The 24,206-nt window shown below is 43.4% G+C and overlaps 1 protein-coding gene across 1 annotated transcript in view; it reads left to right on the top strand.

Annotated features, from left to right (window-relative positions):
• The window catches only part of LOC130122536 (gamma-aminobutyric acid receptor subunit pi), a 123,731-nt gene that overhangs the window by 89,314 nt on the left and 10,211 nt on the right, over positions 1-24,206 (top strand). Inside the window, exon 6 of the mRNA XM_056291466.1 lies at positions 9,695-9,777. Within this exon, the coding sequence (XP_056147441.1) occupies positions 9,695-9,777 (83 nt within the window). The remainder of the gene's footprint in view (positions 1-9,694; positions 9,778-24,206) is intronic.

Below are 24,206 nucleotides of genomic sequence, written 5' to 3'. Positions count from 1 at the left end.
GTATATACTAAATACAAGAGATAGAATAAATCAATCTAAGAATAGGAACATAACTCAGATAAGGCAGTCTAGGAACATGAATTTCCGACCTTTAACTTCCCCCTTAGTCTTCCTAAACCTCTCCTGTTTCACTGTCCCCTACCCTTCTCTCACTCATTTACTCATTAAGTAAAATGAAATGGTGTATAAGTATAGGCTACAACTCAGAAATTTCCAAATCGTATTTATAGTGGGAGTCTGCCCTATAAAGAGCAGGGTAACCAAATTCACAGAGTTGCTTCAAAATACTTTATAAATGTGGGAGATGTATTGCTGTTGACATGTTAAATTGTGTTGAACCATGTATAGAACTGATTTGCGGAGTTAGACCGTTTTTGGGTATTTGGCTGTCTTCCTTTCGGTGCCATGCCCCCAGAGTCTGATACCAGTGGACGCTGCAGATTTTTACACGTTTTTGAAGCTTTGTTTTATATACTTCGCAACATTTTTAATCATACAGAATTGGCTGGGTGGTTACTGATATGTTTTCCTGGGGTATGGGTATCCCAAAACACAGATTTGAGCTCAGTTACCCGCCACTTTAAGTCTCTCATCCTTTCCGAGTGTAATGTACTGGTTGGATCACATAGCCACATTTTGGATGTAGGAACCGTTGTTTCTTTCCATAACATAAGTACTAGTTTGTTTTGTTTTTTTGCTATGATGAGGCAGTAAGAGAGGAAGTGTGGTTGGGCTGTGGTGAGTCTTCTTAATGCTTCAGATACATCAAGAATAATTAATAAAGATTCTGGTTCTAGTAAAGTATTAATAATTTCTAAGATGTTGTTGAAGGTAATCAGACCAAAAATATGCAACTTTGGGGCATGAAAAAGAGTAGCCTTCGAGGAATGACATTTATCACACATGGGTGATATGTTTGGACATATGCTATATGTTTTTAACCTTGGAGTAATGGAGTCCATGTACTATTTAAAATTGTATAAGACAGTGTCTGGTGTTGGTAGTGAGACCAGCTATGTTGTATGGTTTGGAGACAGTGGCACAGACGGAAAGACAGGAGGCGGAGCTGGAGGTGGCAGAGTTGAAGATGATAAGATTTTCACTGGGAGTGACGAAGAAGGACAAGATTAGGAACGAGTATATTAGGGGGACCGCTCAGGTTGGACGGTTTGGAGACAAAGCAAGAGAGGCAAGATTGAGATGGCTTGGACATCTGTGGAGAAGAGATGCTGGGTATATAGGGAGAAGGATACTAAATATGGAGCTGCCAGGCAAGAGGAAAAGAGGAAGGCCAAAGAGGAGGTTTATGGATGTGGTGAGGGAGGACATGCAGGTGGCTGACATGACAGGAAGATGCAGAGGACAGGAAGAGATGGAAAAGGAGGATCCGCTGTGGCAACCCCCAACGGGAGCAGCCAAAAGTAGTAATAGTAGTAGATATAGGTAGGAACTTAAATTGTCTTGATATGGTGATATTTTACGAAAGTTGTCTATTGTTGATTGTCTTTCCATTACAAATCCTATGTAATCTCTAATTTGTAAATCAGGAATCGGGAACACTATTTGTCATTTCATTTCATGTGAAACAAAACAAAATGCCGTTTCCCCCAGCCCACAGCAGGGCAACACCAGGACAAAAACACACCCAAAAACTCTAAGAACTACAAGAACACATATATCCAAACTAACACATATATCCAAACTAAAAAAAAAATAAAAATAAAAAAAATCACCGTCCAAGGGAACAAACGCCAGCCAGGATGACTGTCAGAACTACTGGTTTGCATGGGCTAGCAGTTAGCTTAGCCTGCCTCGCTTCCACGTCCTGTCAGACCACCCTCGGTGTTTCCTCCTCGGGTGCAGCCCCAGGCAGGGGCCGTGGCCCCTGGGCCCACCAGACAAAGCAGACCAAGCTCTCCCATCAGATTCAGCGCCAGCTCTCCCATCCAGACACCTTCGGCACACCTCCCCGCACTCCACATGATGACATCAAAAACACCACAGTCAATGCCAGATAAGGCCGCCGCCAGACTGCCCTCGGCGTTATTGGAACTGCCATTCTGTATGGGCTAGCAGATAGCTTAGCCTGCCTCGCGTCCGCATCCTGTCAGACTGCCCTCGGTGTTACCTCCTCGGGCACAGCTCCGGGCGAGGCAGTGGTCCCTGGGCCCACGATGCAGCAGACCAAGCTCTCCCAGCCAATCCAATGCCAGCTCTCCCAGCCATCAAATGAAGACAAAATTTAGACGCAGACGTGGACAAAGACACTGCATGGGTGGTACTAGGTGAGGCCACTGCAAATGTGAATTCGCGCCGCCATCTTCACACAGCAGTACTGGGTGAGGCTGCTGCAAATGTGAATTTGCGCCACCATCTTCCCACACCGGAAGCGGGCTAGTATTAGAAATATCTGAAAAATTTGCTGGTTGGGAGATTAAATTTCTTTTGTAGTTGTGCGAAGGTGGCAAATGGACCCTCAATATATACATTTTGGACACTATGGATTCCTGAGTCACTCCATGTTTTTTTTTGTGATGGTAGAGTGAGGGATATATTTTTAAGACTGAAATGGGATTTAATTTGTTTCCATATACGTATTAGGTTATCTATGATAGGATTATAGTTCCCAATTAACCTGTTCACCTGTGGAATGTTCCAAACAGGTGTTTTTTGAGCATTCCTCAACTTTCCCAGTCTTTTGTTGCCGCTGTCCCAGCTTTTTTGGAATGTGTTGCAGCCAATATTTGCAAAAACAATAAAGTTTATCAGTTTGAAGATTAAATATCTTGTGTTTGTAGTGTATTCAGTTGAATATAGGTCGAAAAGGATTTGTAAATCATTGTATTCTGTTTTTATTCACGTTTTACACAATGTCCCAACTTCATTGGAATTGGGGTGGTGTGAGGGTGAGATGGGTCTAGATGTATTGCTGCAAGAAATTAATATATTATCAGAATCAGATTTATTGGCCATGTAGGTTTGTACATACGTGGAATTTGACTCCGATTTCGTGGCTCTCTCAGTGTACTTAACATAGAATAACAACACTACAACACAACAATCTTCAGATATATACACAAGGATTGACTATATACTGGCAAAATAAGTGGTGATTGTAGTGTATGGAGGTACACACGAAAGCAAATGCTTTTATTTGCAGTAATATGTATTTTATGTTTGACCTCTGACGCTCGATGTCTATTTGTTGCGTATGTTGTATAAATGTACGCGTGCCACTCTGGTGTGCGCCCCTTGGAAGAAGACAGAGCAAGAGGGTCACTCATGTGTTTTCGCGCCTGCTTAACGCAGTAGTTTTGTAATGTTACTACGGTCTAGCAAATAAAAGAGGTAGACCAAGATACACCTTGATCGTTGTATAATTCAGTTATCCTGTAGCTACACGACAGTGATAAAGTGCAAAGGTGCAGAGAATATATCAGAGATGTTGAAATAGATGTTCGCAGGTTACTTACATACATGCCTGAGGTAGATGGACATGACAGAGCGTACCAGTATACGTACAATGTACAGTACATCCGTCCAACCATTATCCAATCCGCTTATCCTACCCAGGGTCGCGGGGATGCTGAAGCCTATCCCAGCAGTCATTGGACGGCAGGCGGGGAGACACCCTGCCAGTCCATCACAGTACAATACTGTACAGTACATGAACAGTATATACAAAATGGTCGGATTATTGACAGTGTTAAGTGTTAATTTGAATAACAGCCTACAGAAAGAAACTGTTCTTTAGTCCAGAAAGAAACTCTGAGCAATATGAGCTATGAGAGACTTTTTCATGACAAAAAGACAGCAAATTCATCGCATTTGGCCGTAGAGAGGAACTCATGATGGATAGATTTGGAGGGATTAATCTAATCAGTTTGTCAACTGAAGAGAATAAGAATTGAGACATTATTCTGACTATTGTTGATCAATTGAGAAATGTAGGACTCTCTGGCGGAGCTCATGTCATTGTTATAACAGTAGAGTGCATTTTTATAGATTTCGAAATCAGTTTGTAATTTGTCTTTTCTCCATTTCTATTCAGCTCTCTGGCTGTTTCTTTTTGCCATCCTTACTTTTTATTATTTCTCCAAGGTACTTTTGGTGGGCTACGTATCACTACAATTTTGGCTGAAGCAACATGATCAATGATCTCAGACATAACAGTAAAGAAATTGTCCACCATGGCATCACATGATGGCAAGGTGGGTAATGTATACTTAGAAACTTCATTAATAAATATATTAGCTGTATTAGCATTAATGTAAAATTTCTTAATGAATCTATCAATAATCATTTGTTCACAGGAGCATATAACGTCAAAAAATATGCAATAATGACCAGAAATTGCAACATCTAGAACAGCTGTTATTGCAATATCAAGACCTTTGGAAAAGACAAGGTCAAGTGTGTGACCCTTTGTGTGGGTAGACCCAGTGACATGTTTGAAATCAAATGATTCTGATAAATTGATGAATTGTTCTGAGTCTGAGTTGTTGTTATTGTCAACGTGAGTATTGAAATCATCTGATATGATAATGCTGTCAAAGTCAAGTTGTGATTTTAGATAACAGTGTTACAGCCTAGGTGAATGTGCGGACCCAAGGAGGGCAGGAGACAGTGCAGTGGTGCTCGAACCGGTTTATTCGCCTTAGAAAAATGGTCAGCAACAGAAGAACAGGAATAGGGCATGTGGCGGTGACTGAAGGCAGGCTGGCACCTTCCCATGATCTGGGCTGAAGCAACGAGGTCCTGGATCTGGCAATGGGGAGAGTTTGGTCAAAAACAAGCAGACAGGGAGAACACTTTCTCAGGAAACTTCTTCTGTACAGAGTACACTGGCACTACCGATGAGACGGAATTATCTGGCGAGGTGGTGGAGACTGAACCAGGCTTTTATGGAGGAGAGGTGGGTAATTGCACATGGGCATCAGGTGTGCCTCGCTGCACTCAGCCCAGAAGTAGGTCAGCCATGCCTCCATGTCACCGCCCATCCTGCAGGTACTCGAGAGAGGAGGAGAAAAACAAACCAAATACAAACAGAAAACACTCAGACCATAACAAACCGCTCACCAAATGCTTCCAAAAAACCCTGTCCTGGTTTAGGAGGATGATAGACAGTGAGAAGAAGTACAAGGCAATACGGATTTTATAACTAGACCTAAATATTCAAAACTCAGATAATTGCCGATAGATATAGATTTACAGTTTAAAAGTATAATTATATAAAATAGCAACCCCCCTGCCCTTCCTATTAGTCTGAGTGCAATGTACAAAATTGTAGTTGGCAAGTGATGTTTCAGTCAGCTTCTTATTACCAGTTTGACTAAGCCTGACTTTACTGTCAGGATTGTTCAGGAACGGAGTTGCAAATGTGGGCCTAATCAGATTAAAATAGATTTTGCATACTGCATTATCACGTTTGTGTGGTCTATTATTGATTGTGACTGGGGTGATAGAGAGGTGCTCTGGATTGTCACTAGAATTATTTGGGCTGAAGGGGGAAGTGATGGTATAAACAGGAGGCAAAGGGGTCACTAGGGGTGAAAACTGGGTGGCACGGTGGCCCAGTGGTTAGCACCATTGCTTCACAGCAAGAGGGCCCTGAGTTCGAACCCCAGGCCATCCCAGGTCCTTTCTGTGTGGAGTTTGCGTGTTCTCCCTGTGTCTGCGTGGGTTTCCTCCGGGTGCTCCAGTTTCCTCCCACCATCAAAAAGACATGTATGTTAGGGTTAATACTCCTGTCTGTGCCCCTGAGCAAGGCAATGGAAAGAAGAACTGGAGTTGGTCCCTGGGTGCTGCAGCTGCCCTCTGCTCCTATCCAACAGGATGGGTTAAATGCGGCGGCATGGTGGCGCAGTTGTTAGCGCGGTCGCCTCACAGCAGGAAGGTCCTGGGTTCAAGCCCCGGGGTAGTCCAACCTTTGGGGTCATCCTCTGTGTGGAGTTTGCATGTTCTCCTCGTGTCTGTGTGGGTTTCCTCCCGAGTGCTCCGGTTTCCTCCCAAAGACATGTAGGTCTGGTGAATCGGCCATACTAAATTGCCCCTAGGTATGAGTGTGTGTGTGTGTGTGTGTGTGTGTGTGTGTGTGCTGGTGGGGGGGCTGTGTGATGGCCTGCCTGCCGCCCAATGACTGCTGGGATAGGCTCCAGCATCCCCGCGACTCTGAGAGCAGGATAAGCAGTTCAGATGATGAATGGATGGATAGGTTAAATGTAGAAAACAAATTCATTGTAACATGTACAATGACAAAAATAAAGTGGCTTTTTTAAAAACATAAATCAGTGACCGGTGTGTAGTCCAGAGCTGTTGTGGAGTGAATAGCGGTCAGTCAGTGGCGTGAGGCTGTAGTGAAACTGCGTACAAAATGTTTGGTAGAGAATCTGTTGAGATATGGATCTAGAGTTGTGTTAAAATCTCCTCCTATTATCAAGTTTGTTTGAGATATATCTGGTATTAATGGAAAGACTTTTTTTTTTTGAATGAAGGGTTATCTATATTTGGGGCATATAAATTTACCAAGGTCAAAGAAGTATTATGTATTTCTCCTAACACAACTAGGTATCGTCCCTCCCTATCAGTAATTGTTTTATTGTAGGTGAAAGGTATTTCTTTTCTTATTAGAACTGATGTACCTCTTGAGTGATATATATCCTTTATCCATCTTGTTCTTTGCCTGTAATGGGAGTCATTTTAAAGTATGTTTCGTGTAGAAACATTATATCAGAGTTTAATGATTTCAAATGGGCCAGAACTTTGCCTCTTGACTGGATTATTAATTCCTCTAGTGTTTAACTTGTGACTGTTAAACCTATTTTTCCACCTTGAGTTTGATCCCTTATACTGTTTTGCATCTGTATTGTATGTCATACAGAGTTTTCACTGTTAATTTCTGATTGAGTAACACTCCCAACCTAACCTCTCAGTCCCTGCATTTGAACTACTAATCATAAAATTGGCAACAATAACAAAAATAATATCTCTAGCCAATACTAAAATAAGTATGGTGTGAGCTCACTATAGGAAGAAAACAAATTAAAACTGAACTTAAGTAGCTTCCCTGTGGCGTAACTGTTAACCTTTGTTAATCCCTGTTACTTCTTCAGTTTAAATAACTTGACAGTTTTTAAGTATGAGTAACAAAAACAACTCCACAATATTTATATCAGCCAAGTCAATTGTCAGCATTTAAAGAAGATTTTGAATAAACAAATGAGAGACTGGGTCTTGTTATATTCTATACCTATTAATCAGGCTAAGGTGAAGCTTAGTCTGCGTCTGCAAGCAGTTGAACATACTGCAGGGCAATTAAACCTTTAGTCAGCCAACTGAGAAAATAAAGATTAATGGCGATTTTTCAAAAAGAAACAAGAAACCAGCATCCAGAAACAATGAGCATTTGGGTATGTAAACAGTTGCATCAAATACTGAGTAATAAGTACTGTTACCCGTATAGACATAAATCAAAGCTCATTTCCATTTTGTAATAACCGTCAATGTTTTATCTTTAACGTTCATGTGAAAACAGATTGCCGTACATGAACAGGGCCATCCAATTCCACAGACTGTGCCTATGTAACACACTGACAGATGGGAGTAATTCGCACTGATCTATGAAAGCCATTCAGACTATAATCAATTATGTTCAGTCACACTGTAATTTTCCATGTAGCGATCTGGTGATAGAGGGCTAAGGCACTCGGGTGCTCACACATTGCCCGCGTTGACAGAGTTGGTATTAATCTTCCTTCTCCTATCTAGGACTGCTGTTTGACTGTTAATAAATTGGCCGTGAGATAGATGAAGGTGAGGGCATTTTCTGTCTGCACATAATATGAACTACAGCTCCCTTGTCACCTGTAGAATTTAGGTAAGCATTACCTGAAGAATTTAGGGGAAATGTTAGAGACACAGACCTGTCCTCTAACCCCTTTGTATCTTGAACATGGAGAAATAAAATATTTGACCAGAGGCCTTTTTGACACAGAAGTCAACTGAAAATTAATGGCTATGACTCTGTTTTATTGCAAAGCGTAATAGGTGTGTTCATGGTAAATAACATTAGGATGATTCATAGCGATATTAGTTTATGTTAGCCAGCATTACCGGTGTTTCCTAAGTCAGTGTTACTTCTGGGGTGGCTAATATTTAGTATTAATTTCTGAATCACTATAAAGTAACATTGAGTCTTATGGGGAGTGTGATAAGGTTTATGGTTTTCTGATATTAGGTAGTGAGAATTAAGGGGCGATCTTACCATATGTGCTGTCATCTTTTAGCTTTTACATTCTAATTGGGTTAATTTAGCTTGTTAGCTATCTGCTAACATTAGCCTCTAGCTTTTCGAGTTTCATTTGTAAAAGTATTGCATCTCACTGTTCAGTTAAAGTTCATCTTGCGTTGTCGTGTCTGATTGTGTTTCCAAGAGGTGTTCTGGGTAGTACTGGGCTTTTTGGGGATCTGTAAATGAAGTCTGTATGCTGTTGTTGGTCACCAGGGGCCTCTTGTATCAGTCGTTACTATGGGCAAATTTGCTCTTACACACCCATGGGATTTTTTAGCCCTGGAGTTTGTCTCAGAGACCAGTGCAGAATCTGGGTAACTTCTGCAGGGCTAAAAAATCCCATGGGTGTTTGCGAACAAATTTACCCAACAAATTTACTGTAACTTTTTGCCTTGGCATTGGAGGATTTTCATTGCTGCTGCTTTGCGCAAGATGTCTTCCAGATTGTGGTAGTATTGTAGATGTAGTACGAAGTGCCGGTGTGATTCATGTTTCAGGCTGTTGTTTAAGGGTTCTGTGTGCTCTATCAATAAGTGGTTTCTCCTCTAGGGACAGTTTCCTACTGGAGTTGAGCAATAAAGTCTCTTGGTTTTGGCCTTTCTTTCCCCTAGGGTTGTCCAGTGATTCTGATGTTGTGCCTTCTTGAACGGCCTTCCAAATGTTCACATTTTTGAGTGAGATTCTCCATGTCTGAGGTGAGACGAGTCACCTGGCACTGCAGTGTGCTGACACTATCTGAGTGAAAAGTGGATGATCTTTCTATTTCCTTGATAGTGAAGTTGATATTGTCTCAAGCTTTGAGATGGACGTTTGCAGATATTTTTTAGCCGTAGCTATTTCTTCTCTTAAATCCATATATACACTCTTGATACGGGTACAGATACACCGATCGATCGGCTGGTGACCAGAATCGGCTGATTTTCAGCTTGATTTGGCCTTGACCGGTGACCGGCCGGTTAGTCTCATATATATGGATATGATATGGTCAAATTTTCATGCGTGCACCGCATGATGGTTCACATCGCACAAACAGCGGCATAGACAGTAACTTCACAGCCACACACACGCTAAAACAGTACCCAACATCATACTGTGCATTCCTCTACATGTTCTACCATACGCGCTGTCTCCTTTTTTCTCTTACTCTTGCTCTCTCATTACTTAGCGCGCGTGTGTGTGTGTGGTTATGATGTTAATGTCTGTCGGCAAAGATACGTCGAAGAGTGAAGACAAAGTATGTACAGCATCCATTTCAGCATCTCTCTGTTGGAGAGAGGTGGTCATGTTACAATGATTGATTTCTCATCATATGTACCATAGGTATCCTAAAACTGGAAAAAAATGGAAATTTTCTTTTTTTTTAATAACAATTCTGCTGCTTCTCTGTCACCTTTCTCTTTTCAGGATTACCACCACTGTGGCCTGCAACATGGATCTCACCAAATATCCCATGGACAAGCAGACCTGCACACTACAACTAGAGAGCTGTAAGAATGCCTACTTTTTGCTAAAGAAAATCAGACCTGTGCAGCTGCAACCTCAGTACCTACTCATGGCACGACTACTAATGGTACTACTCATACACATGAGTCGGTATGGCAGTGAGCTGGTGGGGTAGCAAATGAAAACCAGTGATCAAACTCTTAAGTTTATCTGATCTTCAAAACAGTCAGTATGTCTATGAGCCTGAGCTTGGATGGACAGGTTGTACCAACAGAGAGGGGAAGAGAGGGGGGTAAGGAGGCAAAATGACAGATTTCCCTGTTGCTAATTCAAGAGGTCAAAGAGCTACTAAAACAATCTAAAATACACTGCATCCGAGTGGACTTCCATCATCCAGCAGTGCTGGAGAATGACGGTAGAGAGCTGTAATGGCACTAATAAGATCCAGTGTGACAGTTGACATCACATCTATAGGTAGGGCAAGGACAGGAGAGATGAAGGAAAAGGGGAATAGAGCAGAAATATTCCTCTGACAATCTTCTAATTGGAAATTAACTGTCAGGTGGCATGGGAGACCAGGCCAAGCTGACTTTAATGACGTTCAAAAACTCTGCTATTGGCTGTAATTGTGTGTGTGTGTGTGTGTGTGTGTATGTATACATATAGGCGAGTATGTGTGTGGTCATGGGTATGCTGCCATACGGCTTCCATTAACCTGCTTAATGTGCAGTTTGAAATTGCTTACTAAAAAAATGAGTAATGAAACATATAAATTTAAAAAAAACTCAAATATCACAAAACAAGTTTATACGCTTGCATGAGGTGATTTTTTTCAGACGATTTGACAAAGCATCCACCCATCCATCCATTATCCAAGCCGCTTATCCTAATTGGGGTCATGGGACGCTGGAGCCTATACCAGCAGTCATTGGGCGGCAGGTGGAGAGACACCCTGGACAAGCCACCAGTCCATCACAGGGCTCACACACACACACACACACACACACACACACACACACACACACACACACACACACACACACACACACACAGTTTTTTGTTTTGCTGGTTGTCCATCATATCCGATGATGACTATCTTCTCCTATTTGTGAGTCCTTTGGTGGCTGAATAGTCCAATCCTGGATGCACAGTTGTGGTTGCAGACCGGGCATGTAAAAGTGGTGCTGGGGGAGGGGGGGGCAGGGGTAGCTTTGCGAGCATGCCTCTTCGCATGCTTTGCTACACGATGTTGTGTGCACTGGTTTTCCATATACTTCACTCCCTGTGAGACGTGAGGGCGCCAGATGGTGCGGCAGGAGGCAAGTTCCTCCAAAGAAGAGGGGTTGATCTGGCATTTTTTGGTCTTTGAACTTCTTTTTCTGCCCACCAGCAGTGCGTTGACCAAGGTGTAGTTGGCCGTAGAGGACTTAACATGGAAGTCGTTGGCTGGGCATGTGAATGACATGCCCAAGCCACCTGAGTTTAGATTCAGATTCAGACAACTTTATTTATCCCAGAAGGGCAATTCAGTTTTTACAATCTACAGACCATACACAAACTCACAGACAAGTGGCAATCATCGTTATGTCAGAGACAATAGACCTATCAGTACATGGGCAAGACTTTCACCCTCATGTGGCCCTGCATGCTGACTCACACGAGGACCAGGCGAAGGGCAAAAATTCATATAATTCAAAAGAATAGAACAATAAATAAACAAATGAAGCATTCCAAGATCAAACAAGGTGTAAACCAACTGTTGTGGTTTAAAACAATATAAAGAATTTATTTAAAATGACTAATCTCAGCATTTAACAGCCTGATAGAAGAAGGAATGAAGGACCTAGAATAGCCATTCGTTTTCCTAGGGGGCGCTTTATAGCGCCGGCCTGAGGGCATTACAGTGAATTAACTAGACAGGATGTGGTCAGATCAGCTAATAATTCCTTTTACTTTCCGGGCCACATGTTTCTTCCAGAGTGAGCACAAGTCTTTTTGCTGGACTTCGATTATTTGGAGTAGACCTTAACGATACTGTTTAGGCTATTCCTGTCCTTCACAGTCAACCCGTTAAACCAACAAATAGAGGAAAAAGTTAAAAGACTTTCAATAAATGACTGGTAAAAAATACACAAGATGGTGTTATAGACATTAAAGGAGTTAAGCACCCGCATTAAGTGAATTCTTTGTTGTCCATGCTTGACAATTAAATCTGTTCACATCGAACTTGAGTTGGGAGTCAAACACGGTTCCCAGGTACTTCTTGGGAACTGTATGTATGGGAACTTGGGAACTTCTTGGGAACTGTATGGACTTCTACTGTATGCAGTTACAAGTGCCGACAGAATGTTTTGAAGGGCTTCTGGTCTGTGGGCTACCAGAGCACAATCGTCAGCATACTGTAACTCAATGATATTCTCAGAGGTCAACTTGGTGGTTGACTGAAACCTCCTGATATTGAATAGGTTACCATCGAGCCTGAAGTCAATGGTGACTCTAGCCTGCTTCCCCATCCTCCTTCGTAACAGTGTTGTAACACAGACTAAGAAGCTATTGAACAGGACTGGGTCTAGCACAGCCTTGTCTGACTCCAGTCTGCACACCAAAGGGCTCAGAACTGTTGTTCCCCACTACCACTTGGGCCATCATTCCTGAGTGAAACTGTCCAAGGATGGTGAGCCACTTGGGTGGACATCCAAATTTCTTCTGGACTTGCCACAACACGTCCCTGTTGACTGTATCAAATGCCTTTGAGAGGTCTATGAATGCTATGAATAAATCCTTGTGCTGTTCCCGACATTTCTGCTGTAGCTGGCATGTGACATAGATCATGTCAACTGTCCCCATATCCTTTCAGAGGCCGCATTGTGACGCTGGTATGAGCCATTTGGCTATTGTTACCGTTAGTCTGCGGAACATGATCTTGGCTAGGACCTTTCCGGCAATGGCCACTAATGAAATACCTCTACTGTTGGAGCAGATGGATTTGTCTCCTTTGTTTTTATAAATGGTCACAATGTTGGCGTCTTTTCACTGTTGGGGGACACACTCACAACTCCACACCTCAAGGATATAGAGATACAGTGTCCTCGTACAGAGGTAGCCCCCTTCCTTGAGGATTTCAGCTGGAATGTTACCAGGTCCAGGGGTTTTATTGTTTTTCAGGGTATTGACCGCATGCAGGATTTATTTGAAGATTTGCAGGAGGTCTAGGTCTTGCAAGGTAGGCTGATCAGGGAGCTCTGCCAGTACAGTTGAGTCCACTGGGGTGGGCTGGTTGAGCAGGGTGTTAAAATGCTCGGCCCACCGATCCACTAACAGGGCCTGGTCCTTGATAAGAGTTGTTCCATAAGTAGATCTAACGGGTGCCAGGGAGCAGTTTCTGGGGCCATAGATGGTCTTAACTGCATCATAGAAACCATGCATGTCGTTCCTGTCTGCATGAGCCTGAATTTCGTTGGCTTTCAAAATCCACTACTCATTTTGCATATTCCGCAGAGTTGCTTGGGCCTCAGAGCGGAGGTCTTGCCATTGTTTCTTGAGAGGTTGGCATAGTGGGTTGCCAAGGGCAGCTCTGTGTGTCTTATGCATGTTTTCCAGGAGGGGTGGAAATCTTTCCGGCATTGTCATCAAACCAATCCTGATGTTTTTTTGGTTTTGAAGCCAACGGATTGGGCTTCATTGTCAAAGAGAGTGGTGCTCAGAGAGGCCCACTTCTTATCCATCCCAGACTCTGAGTTGATCATCTGTTCAACGTCTACTAACTTGTTGGCTAGAGAACGACGGAAGGTGTTTTGGGTGTCGCTGTTGGAGAATCTGGTGCAATGGGGTGGTTTCTTCTTTGGCCCAGATTGGTGTCTCAAAGGTCGGACATGCACTCTGACTTTTATCAGGATCATGTGGTGGTCTGTCCAGCAGACTGCTCCTCGCATAGCTCTCGTAAGGAGCACGTCTTTGAGATCAGCCCACCTCATGATAGCATAATCAATCAAGTGCCAGTGTTTGGATCTGGGATGCATCCAGGATGCCTTGTATTTATTCTTTTGTTGGAAAATGGTGTTTGTGAAGGTGAAGTCATGTTCTGAGCACAGACTAAGAAGTCTTACGTCATTGGAGTTGGCTTTTCCAATGCCATGGGCGCCACACACACACACACACACACACACACACACACACACACACACACCTAGGGACAATTTAGTATGGCCGATTGACCTGACCCACATGTCTTTGGACTGTGGGAGGAAACCGGAGCACCCGGAGGAAACCTGATCTTACACAGGGAGAACATGCAAACTCAACACAGAGGATAACCTGTGTTATCCCCCCTCCCCCCCAAGGCTGGAGAACCCCGTGGTTTGAACCCAGGACCTTCTTACTGCGAGGCAACTGTGCTAACCACTGCGCCACCGTGCCACTATTCAACAAAGCAATGTTTTGCAAAATTGAAATGGGAAAATTCTTTGCATTTAAGTCACATGACATGCATAGTCACATGATGTTCAAAAATATGGTGCGTTTTGTGTGGTCGGATAACTCGTAACTCATCAAATGTTAAGCAGGTCATCCTGAAGATTTGTATCCACAGGACCTCTGTAAAATCGTTGCGGAAAATGACTGAGAAATCCCTGATACGTGGCCGCTGCCAGGTATCAGGGGTTTGCCTTTCCGTCATTTGGTGCATCACATGCCTTCGTCGCCTTCGATTAAACATGACCATGTCTATTGCAGTGCATGCAACTGAAATCACCGTGCCAACACTTATCAGGTCTTGGAGATCCATCGCCATGTTTAATTGAAATGACTATTGCAAGAGGAGAAAACCCAGCTGTAATCGCACAATGTCACTACGTGAAACAAAGACCATTCACAATTGTGTTTTGTCGACTTTGACAATAAATCGCTTCTATTTTGCGCAAAACTGCAATGAAAACCTGCCTAATATGTTGGCGCAAAAGTGTGCGGGGCAAGTAACCTCCAGTTGCAGAGACAGTTAAAGAATACAATATTCCTTCTTTATGTTTGTTTTGTTACAAATTGCTTGATTTCAGCAGTGACAACAAAACTAGGCCACAGCTCTAACTCCCTCAAATACTGATTGTCCCCTAATCCTTAAAGTCCCCCTCCAGTCATGTTTCAAGATACATAAAATACTCTGCTTGGTATAATAAATTGTCTGATGTGTTTTTCTACAAATTAAGTTCAATTATCTTGTTAAAATCATGAAAATTCAATTAGTCCCTCTTCCTCATTAAAAAAAAACAGAATCTATTAATATGCAAATTATCCCCACCCTCAATTCAAATCTCCCCCACTGCAGGCAGCCTGCAGTGCAATATACCCACTCACCACTGACTCTGTTCATCAAACACTAATTTCTGCTTGTTTTCTGTTTCGCTTGCTACTGTAAGCTACACAATGGCAAGTGGCAATATAGGAGTAATTCAGCCATATATGTTTGGACCAGAAATCGATTCCAAAGAAGAAGAAGAAGAGCAAATTGGACAGGGCCACTGTGGCTTGTTAGCACCAGCGGGGAGGAGGAGACGAGTTACCTTGATTGTGGAGCCTTTATCCTCCCCGCTGAGCCACCGGCTCACCCTCTTGGTCCAGCATGACAAGGGAGCCTCACCACCACCACCGCCACACCAGGCAGAGGCAAATGTACCAGATAACCGAGAGAGAAGAGACAGACGGCAGGGTGGCGCAGACGGAGGGAGATAACGCTGTCGGAGGAAGGAGCACGAGATGTGCTGGGGAAAGACTGGGAAGGCTCTCCGTGCCAGCCAGATCTGTGGCTGGTTTCTTTCTACTCTTCGTGGCTGTATGTGTATGTCGTAATATATCTATGACTGACGATATTTGCCTTCATCCCTGTGTCCAGACGTCCTCGTGGCAAAAGACTTGCCAGAGTCGCGTACAAGTGGACGTACCAGACACCTTATCAGTAAGCTAATAATGTGTTTCGACTGTTAGATAAACCCTGGTTCTGCTCACCAGCTCTGACAAGTTATTTACCTTGTAAAGATAAACACTCAGATACGTCATCAGGAAGATACACTGTGAACATCATAGAAAGTCTCTGGCAAAAGTCAAAGAAGGTGGATCAGTTGAACTGGATACAGCGTCTATTGAGAGAAACGTTTCATCACTCATCTAAGTTACCTCTTCGGTCTCAACTGACTGCAGGTATCCCAGCCCTTATAAACAATACAGTGGCATAACGACCGAAACCAACGACCAGTTTCATATGAAAATGTTTGTGTGACCATTAACTGGAGCGTCAATGGCCATGTGTACTATTCACAGAGGATTTGGGAATGTTTGCAATCGCAGCATTGTAGATGGTGGCAGATGTACTCTTAGGCCAGAGTACATCTGTCTTAAATCTATTTTTAAGACTTTTAAGACTGCTATTTATTGGGTCTTATTCATGTATTGTTTTTACCTCCTCTGTGCTCATGTCCTTTGGTGTTATTCTCATTTTTGCTTTGTCTGGTTTTATTTCTTTTGTAAAGCACTTTATAACATTGTTAAGTAAAATAAAATATAAGTAACGTTTTTTGTTATTATTATTATCATTATATGTTAACTCTAATGTCAGTTTATCATCAATTATAAGTATTGTTAGAAGCAATAGGGGTTATAGCTGTCTTTTTCCTCCCTCTTCTTTTCTTACTTATTATACATAGTCTTGTTGTTTTAGGAAATGAGAAAATAATATAAAAAGGATAAAACAAAAAGAAAAAAAAACAAATGGGTTGAAACCAGATGTTTTTTTTTGTTGTAAGGGGGGAGGAATGTTAGAAGTGATAGGGGTTATAGCTGCCTTTTTTCCCCCCTCTTATTTTCTTACTTGTTTGGACTGGTTTTCATTGAGAAATGATTGGGGGCGTGGTTAAGCAGGGTATATAATATGACGTCACCGTGAGGCGCGGGTGCGTCTCCTGGAGTGTGTTAATGGCGGGAGGTTGCCTAAGCGCCTCAGGATGCGCCACTTTGAGAACGCGGTGCAGGTTCACACCATTCCAGCTTTGAAGGACTTCGAAGAAAACCAAGTCTCATTTATATTTTTGAGGATCCATCCACCATCAACCTAAACTGAACTAAACTACCAAGACGGTGTCCGCCGCTTACGGAAGCTGAGACCCACGTGGCCGAGTCCTTGTCGGAGGGAACTGCTAGCCTGCTACCTAAGTAAGCTAGCCCACCTCCGCTATTTCTCTCGTCTTGGAAATCAGTCCTCCTCCTTCTTGGTTTTTTCCTCGTTTCCATCTTTTCTACACACTCCAGGTTAGGACTAGTGTTGCGAGCTTAACCCTTAACCCCTAGACCCGACTAGTCCATAACAGTATTGGGTAACACTTTAGTATGGGGAACATAAAAAAACTTAATTACTAGTGAATTAGTAATGATCAAGATGTCACTTTAGTGTGGGGAACATATTCTAAGTAATAAAAACTTAATTTACAGTAATTTAACACTATGAACACTTGTAGTTTTGTGTTTTGTTATGTAAGAACAGACCATATTCATTAAGTGTTAGTAAGGGAGAATAACTCTTCTTGTGGTACTACCACCTTATAAAGTCCATACTAAGCAAAGCATATTGAGATGGTACTACTAATAAGCAATACTTCTGAGGTTATAGAGGGAAAACCCATAGTTAATGGCTTACTGGTTGTATAATAAGGCCATGCAGAATAAGGCATTAATGAGTACGTAATAATGACCAATTAAGAGCCAATATGTTGCTAATTTGCATGCTAATCACCTAATTAATGGTGACTACGTTCCCCATACTAAAGTGTTACCCAGCATTGTAATTAACTGATTACAATAACGCAGTGGAAAAAGTGACAGAAACAATTCATTTATTTTTTTGAAAGGTAGTTGTTGGCCTTTGGGTAGTGGGGTTGAAGATAGAAGGGCTGTTTCGAGACGCATATTTGTCAATGGGGGGAACGTCAATGACGAAAAATCCTCCTTGGCCTTTTAAAGAAGCACTGGAGATGGACCTACTTGTGCTCAACCTTATGCTCTGTTTCTCCCCTAGCCTCCTTTCCATCTTCATCAGCGGAGGTTGTTCCTGCCCTGGCCTCCTCCTCCTCTTTATCAGGCGAGGGTGTTTGGCCCTTAGATGACGCTCAGTAAAGTACAAAACTCTCATCATTTATTGTTAATACACATTAATACTGATACTGCTATACACTGTCTGACATTACTGCAAACTTATTTGATCCATTTCACTGAGACACATGGTGAAGTTACATGTCTATAATGTGCATCGTTTCTTCCATCTACCACTAGCTACACAGTACCTGTCTCTGTCATCTGTGCTGCCATCCATGGCGATCTCCTCTTTTTCTATTTTGGCCAGGAGTTCTTCCTCCTTCTTTCTCTCCTCCTTTGTGGCCTGGAGGTTCCTCTCTTGCTCCTTCTGCTTGGCCAACTCCTTCTGTCTTTTCTTATTGACCTTTGTCTCAGCAGTCAGCAAATCTGGTGCTGGGAGCTGTCTCCTCTTTCAGTAGAGCACACCATCTCAGCTCCTCCTCCTCTCTGCTCCTTTTCAATATATCTGTATCCTGAAGGAGGCTGAGTTTGGTTTAAGCACTCTCCCTGAGGAGACGGGGTATCTCCTGGAGAAGATAGACTTTCTCCCCCTGCCACATGTGGAGGTGCATGTCTATTTCCTCAGCCTGGGGGAGGGCGGCCATTATCATTTGTTCACAATTCTGCTTGGCACAAATAGTAGCCCGAGCTCTCTGTACTTTAGCACGCCTCTCTGAGAAATCGTCCACTGTAGCCCAAACCTCCTGTAGTTTGAGCCTGGCATTACTCAGTAGGATCTTTTTGCTGCTCTTCTTCTGCTCCGTTTCATCTGGCGGTCCTTCGACCCCCTGCACTTTCACTAGACACTGTTGCTGAACTTCTTTTTGGTTCTGCATATTTTTGTTTCCAACTCGCTATCTACGGTAATAATCTGTTCTTTCTGTCGAATGATCAACTGGCTGACTGGACGCTCCGCATTCCTTTATACACCGCAGCTCCCATGACGTCGCAATGGACCTAAGCGACTTGAGCTCACGGACTTCAGGAAATCCAGTCACGGCGCAAAGATTTTAATTTTGGATGGGCCAAAGTAGTTTTGGTTGGGCCTTTTAAGTTAATACTGTTTGCCTTCCTTTGACGGTTTCCAACTGGTAGTCTCGCTAAAACGGAAATGACGGACGTCACGCTGTGGAAGGCGAGTGGTGCGTCTGATTGATTATGACACTTTCAATCTTTTTCTAAAACATTTTCAGTGCTGAGATATCTGGTTATTTACCCGCAGCAGTTTGTATTTATTACAACCGATACACACGGGTATATTGCTCAACTCGTGCAAAAATGAAACATAGTATCCTATCTATCATTTCTATATTTTGCTGTAAATTGTGTACACCAACACATCCATTCATCTAGAACATTGACATTTTAATGCTATCTTGTTTGGAGAGAGAGAGATATATACTCCTGGGTGAGCTAGATTGACTTTTAATAATAGAGCGGTTCACTGTGCTGTCAATTCATAAGCTTGTCTCAACAGAAACGGTCTATGCCAGGGGTCTCAAACTACCGGCCTGCGAGGCAGTTTTGTGTTTTAGATTTATTAAGCGATCCGGACCACGTATCCATTTTGCATTCTGCGTTCATGTTTTTTAAACGTTTCTGTTTCTAGTTCTAAGATTAGTTGTGAGGCCAGTTGCAGATGACATAGCCTAATGTCAGTTTTGCAGCCCCCCCCCCTCGCTCTCTCACACGCACACACACACACACACACACACACACATTGTAGCCAGACAACGCCAGTATATGAACCCAGTAGGCTAGCCCACTCTGAAATATCTCACATGTGCTTGCTAACGTAAATTGTTGTCACTGCTTGCAGATCCATCCATCCATCCATCTATCCATTATCCAAACGACTTATCCTGCTCAGGGTCGCAGAATGCTGTTTTGTAAAAATGTCACTTTCAAAAGCCAAAATAAAAGTTGCCCAGGAGCACCAACTTCCAAGAGAAATGCACATATGACTACTACTTCACTGAATTTAATGCATCTGTGATCTGTGTAATTTGCAAGGAAAAAGTCGCCGCCCTGAAGGATTTCAATCTGATGCGACATTACACCACTAAACATGCAGAGGAGGATGATTGGTTCAAATGTGAGGGCACTGAGAAAGGCAGCACACTTTCAAAAAAGTTTCCTGTCAGCAGAACTGTCTTCACAAAGCCAAACATGACTGTGATGCAGCTGTGGAAGCTAGCTATATGCTAAGTGAGGCAATAGTGAAGGCTGGCAAGCCATTTACAGAGGGACAGTTTCTGAGTGACGGCATGCTGCAGGTAGCGAATATCATTTTCCTGGAGGAGGCATCTTTATTTGGAAACGTCAGTCTCAGCCCAAATGCAATGGCAGAACGGATCAGCAAGTTGTCAGGTGACATTACAGACAATTTTGCACTAAAGCAAATGACTTCACACATTATTCTTTGGCACTTGATGAAAGCACAGATGTAGACGACAATGCTCAGATCACTATATTTGTAAGGGGTATCGATGACTGTTTTGACTTAACAGAAGAACTGCTAACTTTATTTCCAATGCAGGGAAAGACTACAGTATTTCAGGTGCTGTGCAATGCAATTGAGGGTGTGGATCTACCCTGGAATAAATTGACTGGAATCACCACTGATATTGCCCCGTCAATGACGGGAAGAAGAAACCGGGCTTATAGCACTGATTCAACAAAGCTGGAGAAAGAGAATGTAGCTCCTGCAATTGCATTGCACTGCATCATTCACCAGCAGGCACTCTGCAGCAAATGCGTGAAATTTGACAGTGTTATGACTATTGTGAAATGCATTAATTACATCAGATCAAGAGGTTTACAACACCATCAGTTCTGTGTGTTTCTGGAGGAAATAGATGCAACACATGGAGATGTGCTGTACTTCACAGAAGTGCACTGGTTGAGCAGGGGCAGTGTCCTGAAAAGGTTTTTTGAATTGAGGGAGCTGATCAGAGAACTCATGAAAGGCAGGCTATATGTTCCTGAGCTTGATGATCCCAAAATAGTTTATGGATGGATTTAGCTTTCTTAGTTGACATCACACAGACACTTAACACTCTGCAGGGGCCACAACTTGTCACTGTAGCATTTGATAGTGTGAAAGCCTTCTCTGTGAAACTCGGATCATAGAAAACAGCTCACGCCGGGCGTAATGTAGTGGTCTCTTCCATTGCCTACCAACCAGGGATCACTGGTTCGAATCCCTGTGTTACCTCCAGCTTGGTCGGGTGTACCTACATACACAATTGGTCATGTCTGCAGGTGGGAAGCCGGATGTGGGTTTGTGTCCTGGTCACTGCACTAGCGCCTCTTCTGGTCGGTCGAGGCGCCTGTTCGGGGGGGAGGGGGAACTGGGGGGAATAGCGTGATCCTCCCACACATTACGTCCCCCCTGGCAGAACTCCTCACTGTCAGGTGAAAAGAAGTGGCTGGCGACTCCGCATGTATCGGAGGAGCCACGTGGTAGTCTGCAGCCCTCCCCGGATCGACAGAGGGGGTGGAGCAGCGACCGGGATGGCTTGGAAGATTGGGGTAATTGAGCATATATGGTTGGGGAGAAAAAGAGGGGCCATTCCAAAAAAAAAGAAAAGAAAAGAAAACACAGCTCACAGAGAAAAGAGTTGTCCACTTCCCAGCATGCCAGTCAAATGACGGTGCCAGAGTAGATACTGATGACTATGTGGCTGCCATTGAAAATCTGCAGCAGGAGTTTGAGCATCGCTTTTCTGATTTTAAGACTCACAGCACCACTTTCCATTTATTTGCAGACCCCTTCTCCTTTGATGTGGACGGTGCTTCAAGCACATTTCAAACTAAGCTCATAGACTTGCCATGCAACACTGAGTTCAAGGCAAAGTTCAGAGATGCACAAGGAAAGCAGGAGATGCTTGGACAGTTTCTCAGGGGGCTTCCCAAAACATTCCCATAGTTGTCCAAAACTGTTCAGGCAGGTCATGTGTCTTTTCAGCAGCACTTATCTGTGTGAGAAACTGTTCTCAACTATGAACTTTAATAAATCAAAGCATAGATCCAGACTGACCAGCGAACATCTCCAGGCTGTCCTCAGGGTGTCCACTGCCCAGTCCCTGAATACAAATGTGCCTCACCTGTGTCAGCAGAAATAGTGCCAGGTTTCTGGCAAGAAGTAGGCTAAATATGTAGGGCTAGGCCAGGCTACACTATGTACATAGTTACCTATTCATGTGAAAACTGAAAAAAAATCCATCCATTATCTCAACCGCTTATCCTGCTCTCAGGGTCATGGGGATGCTGGAGCCTATCCCAGCAGGCATTGGGTGGCAGGCGGGGAGACACCCTGGACAGGCTGCCGGGCCATCACAGGGCTGACACACACACACACACACACACACCAAGGGACAATTTAGTACGGCCGATTCACCTGACCTACATGTCCAAAGACATGTAGGTCAAAACTCGTAAAAATTTGAAAAGTGATGTGAAGATTATATATAGTCAAACCGTTTTTTCTTCATCCCAATTGCACCGTCCCTCCTCCATAAGACCACCTGTCAAGTGGCCCACAGGTAATTTGAGTTTGAGACCCCTGCTCTACCATGTTTGCAGCAAAACTTCCGCTATGCTAATGCAAATTCGCTCTCTGTACTGACAAGTCCGCTCTGCGCAGGAGGTTTCAGGTTTCTTTGCCCGCCCTACATTTGCATATTATACAGCGATTGGTTTTTGGATTTGTGACGTGTCAAATCTGGCTTGCACAGGGTACCTTTGAATCTCAGATTTTTGGGAAGCACACAGGCAGCTCCTCCTGCAGTAGAGGACTGTGAAAATACCGCTCTAGTGGCAAACTTTGCACAGATACAAGTCGGTATAGTCGAGGCCAGACATTTTAGGGGACACAAACGTAAGAAAAACAAATTTTTGAGTGGAGGGGTACTTTAAATGTCACAAAAACACTCTTCACTACAGCCTTTTCACCACTAAACCTCAGACATCTTGGTTTTGGGATCAGACATTTCTTGCCCTCAATTCTGAGCAGTTACACAAGCTGGAGGAGTCAGCCAAGACGTAAACTGCAACAATATGCCCACCTTAATGAGTACTTTTATTTTGCCGTCACACCTAAAATCATATCTTCTTTCCGACAGTACGAAACTTTTCTAAAGCATTGAGAACATTTTATTGTTTCCAACACTGGTTCAGTATCTCAAAGCATGTTCTTTAATAAATTGCCATTATCTGCAAGTAAAAGGAATGATCTGCCGATTTTTAGTTGTTTCAAGCTAATGTGTTGTTGACAGTTGTTTTTTTTTTCTCCTGAGAAAATCCATTTTAAACTTGACACATAGCCGAATATTTTGTCAAGATGCATCCTCGCTTTTCTGGCTGTGTTACTTAATGACAGTCAGCCAGGCTAAAGCAAGTCTGAACCCTGCAAAAAAAGAAAAAGAAAAAAGCCCTCCCTGAACTCATTGTCAAAAAAAATAAGGCTAACAAGAGCCTCAGTCCCACTTGGCAGATAAAAAGACTCTAAAGGTTAATGTCAGGTAAGAGAGGATGATGTATTCTCCCACAGTGCTTAAATAATGTGAGGCAAACCATCTGCAAACTCTCTCTCTCTCTCTCGCTCTGTCTCTCTCTCTCTCGCTCTGTCTCTCTCTCTCTCGCTCTCTCGCTCTCTCTCTCTCTCGCTCTGTCTCTCTCTCTCTCTCGCTCTCTCTGGGAGCGGAAGTGTGAGTGAGGGATGAGTAGCAGCGTGTTGCTTCGGCATAAACGGTTTTCTATAACGAGCTTTTTTCTGTCCGTCTTTTCCCTTGTCATGCTTTTTTTGTTTTATTTTAGTTAGTTTTTTTTCAGTGACAGTTCTAAGTGGACTTTGTTTTCCCCCGGTAGCAGTGCTACCGCCCTCAGCGGGGCAATATGGCCGCTGTGGGAGGTGGAGGGACGCCGTTTGAAAAGTTGACACGCGGGCACGCGATTTAAAGTGGCTCCGGTGGTCAAATGCTGGGTGGAGGAGTGCTGCCTCACGGCAGGCGAACACGTGGCATATGGAAGCATCAAATCAGCATCCAGGATGAACGGTGCAGTGGTCACGTTTCTCGATAGCGTTGATAAAGCCAAGCAGGTGGTGGTGGGCAGCGGGGTGGTGATTCAGGACACGTTGACTCCCGTTCTGCCGCTGGCTAATCCCGCCACGAGCATCACCACCTCCCCCGTTCATGAGTAACGCCGCCTTAGAGAAGGGAGCTTGCAAGGTAGGGACAGCTAGTGTCCCCGGTAAAAAGGTCTCTTCGGGTTGCAAGTCTCCTCACTTGAGACACGCTGTGTCCCATAGGAGACAAGGCTTCATGATTCCGAGAGAGAATGCGGAGGATTTGGATCT

The sequence above is a fragment of the Lampris incognitus genome, chromosome 13 (assembly GCF_029633865.1).
Source record: "Lampris incognitus isolate fLamInc1 chromosome 13, fLamInc1.hap2, whole genome shotgun sequence".
Lineage (NCBI taxonomy): Eukaryota > Metazoa > Chordata > Actinopteri > Lampriformes > Lampridae > Lampris > Lampris incognitus.
Note: the sequence above shows the minus strand (reverse complement) of the source record. Positions and strands in the feature narration are given on the sequence as shown.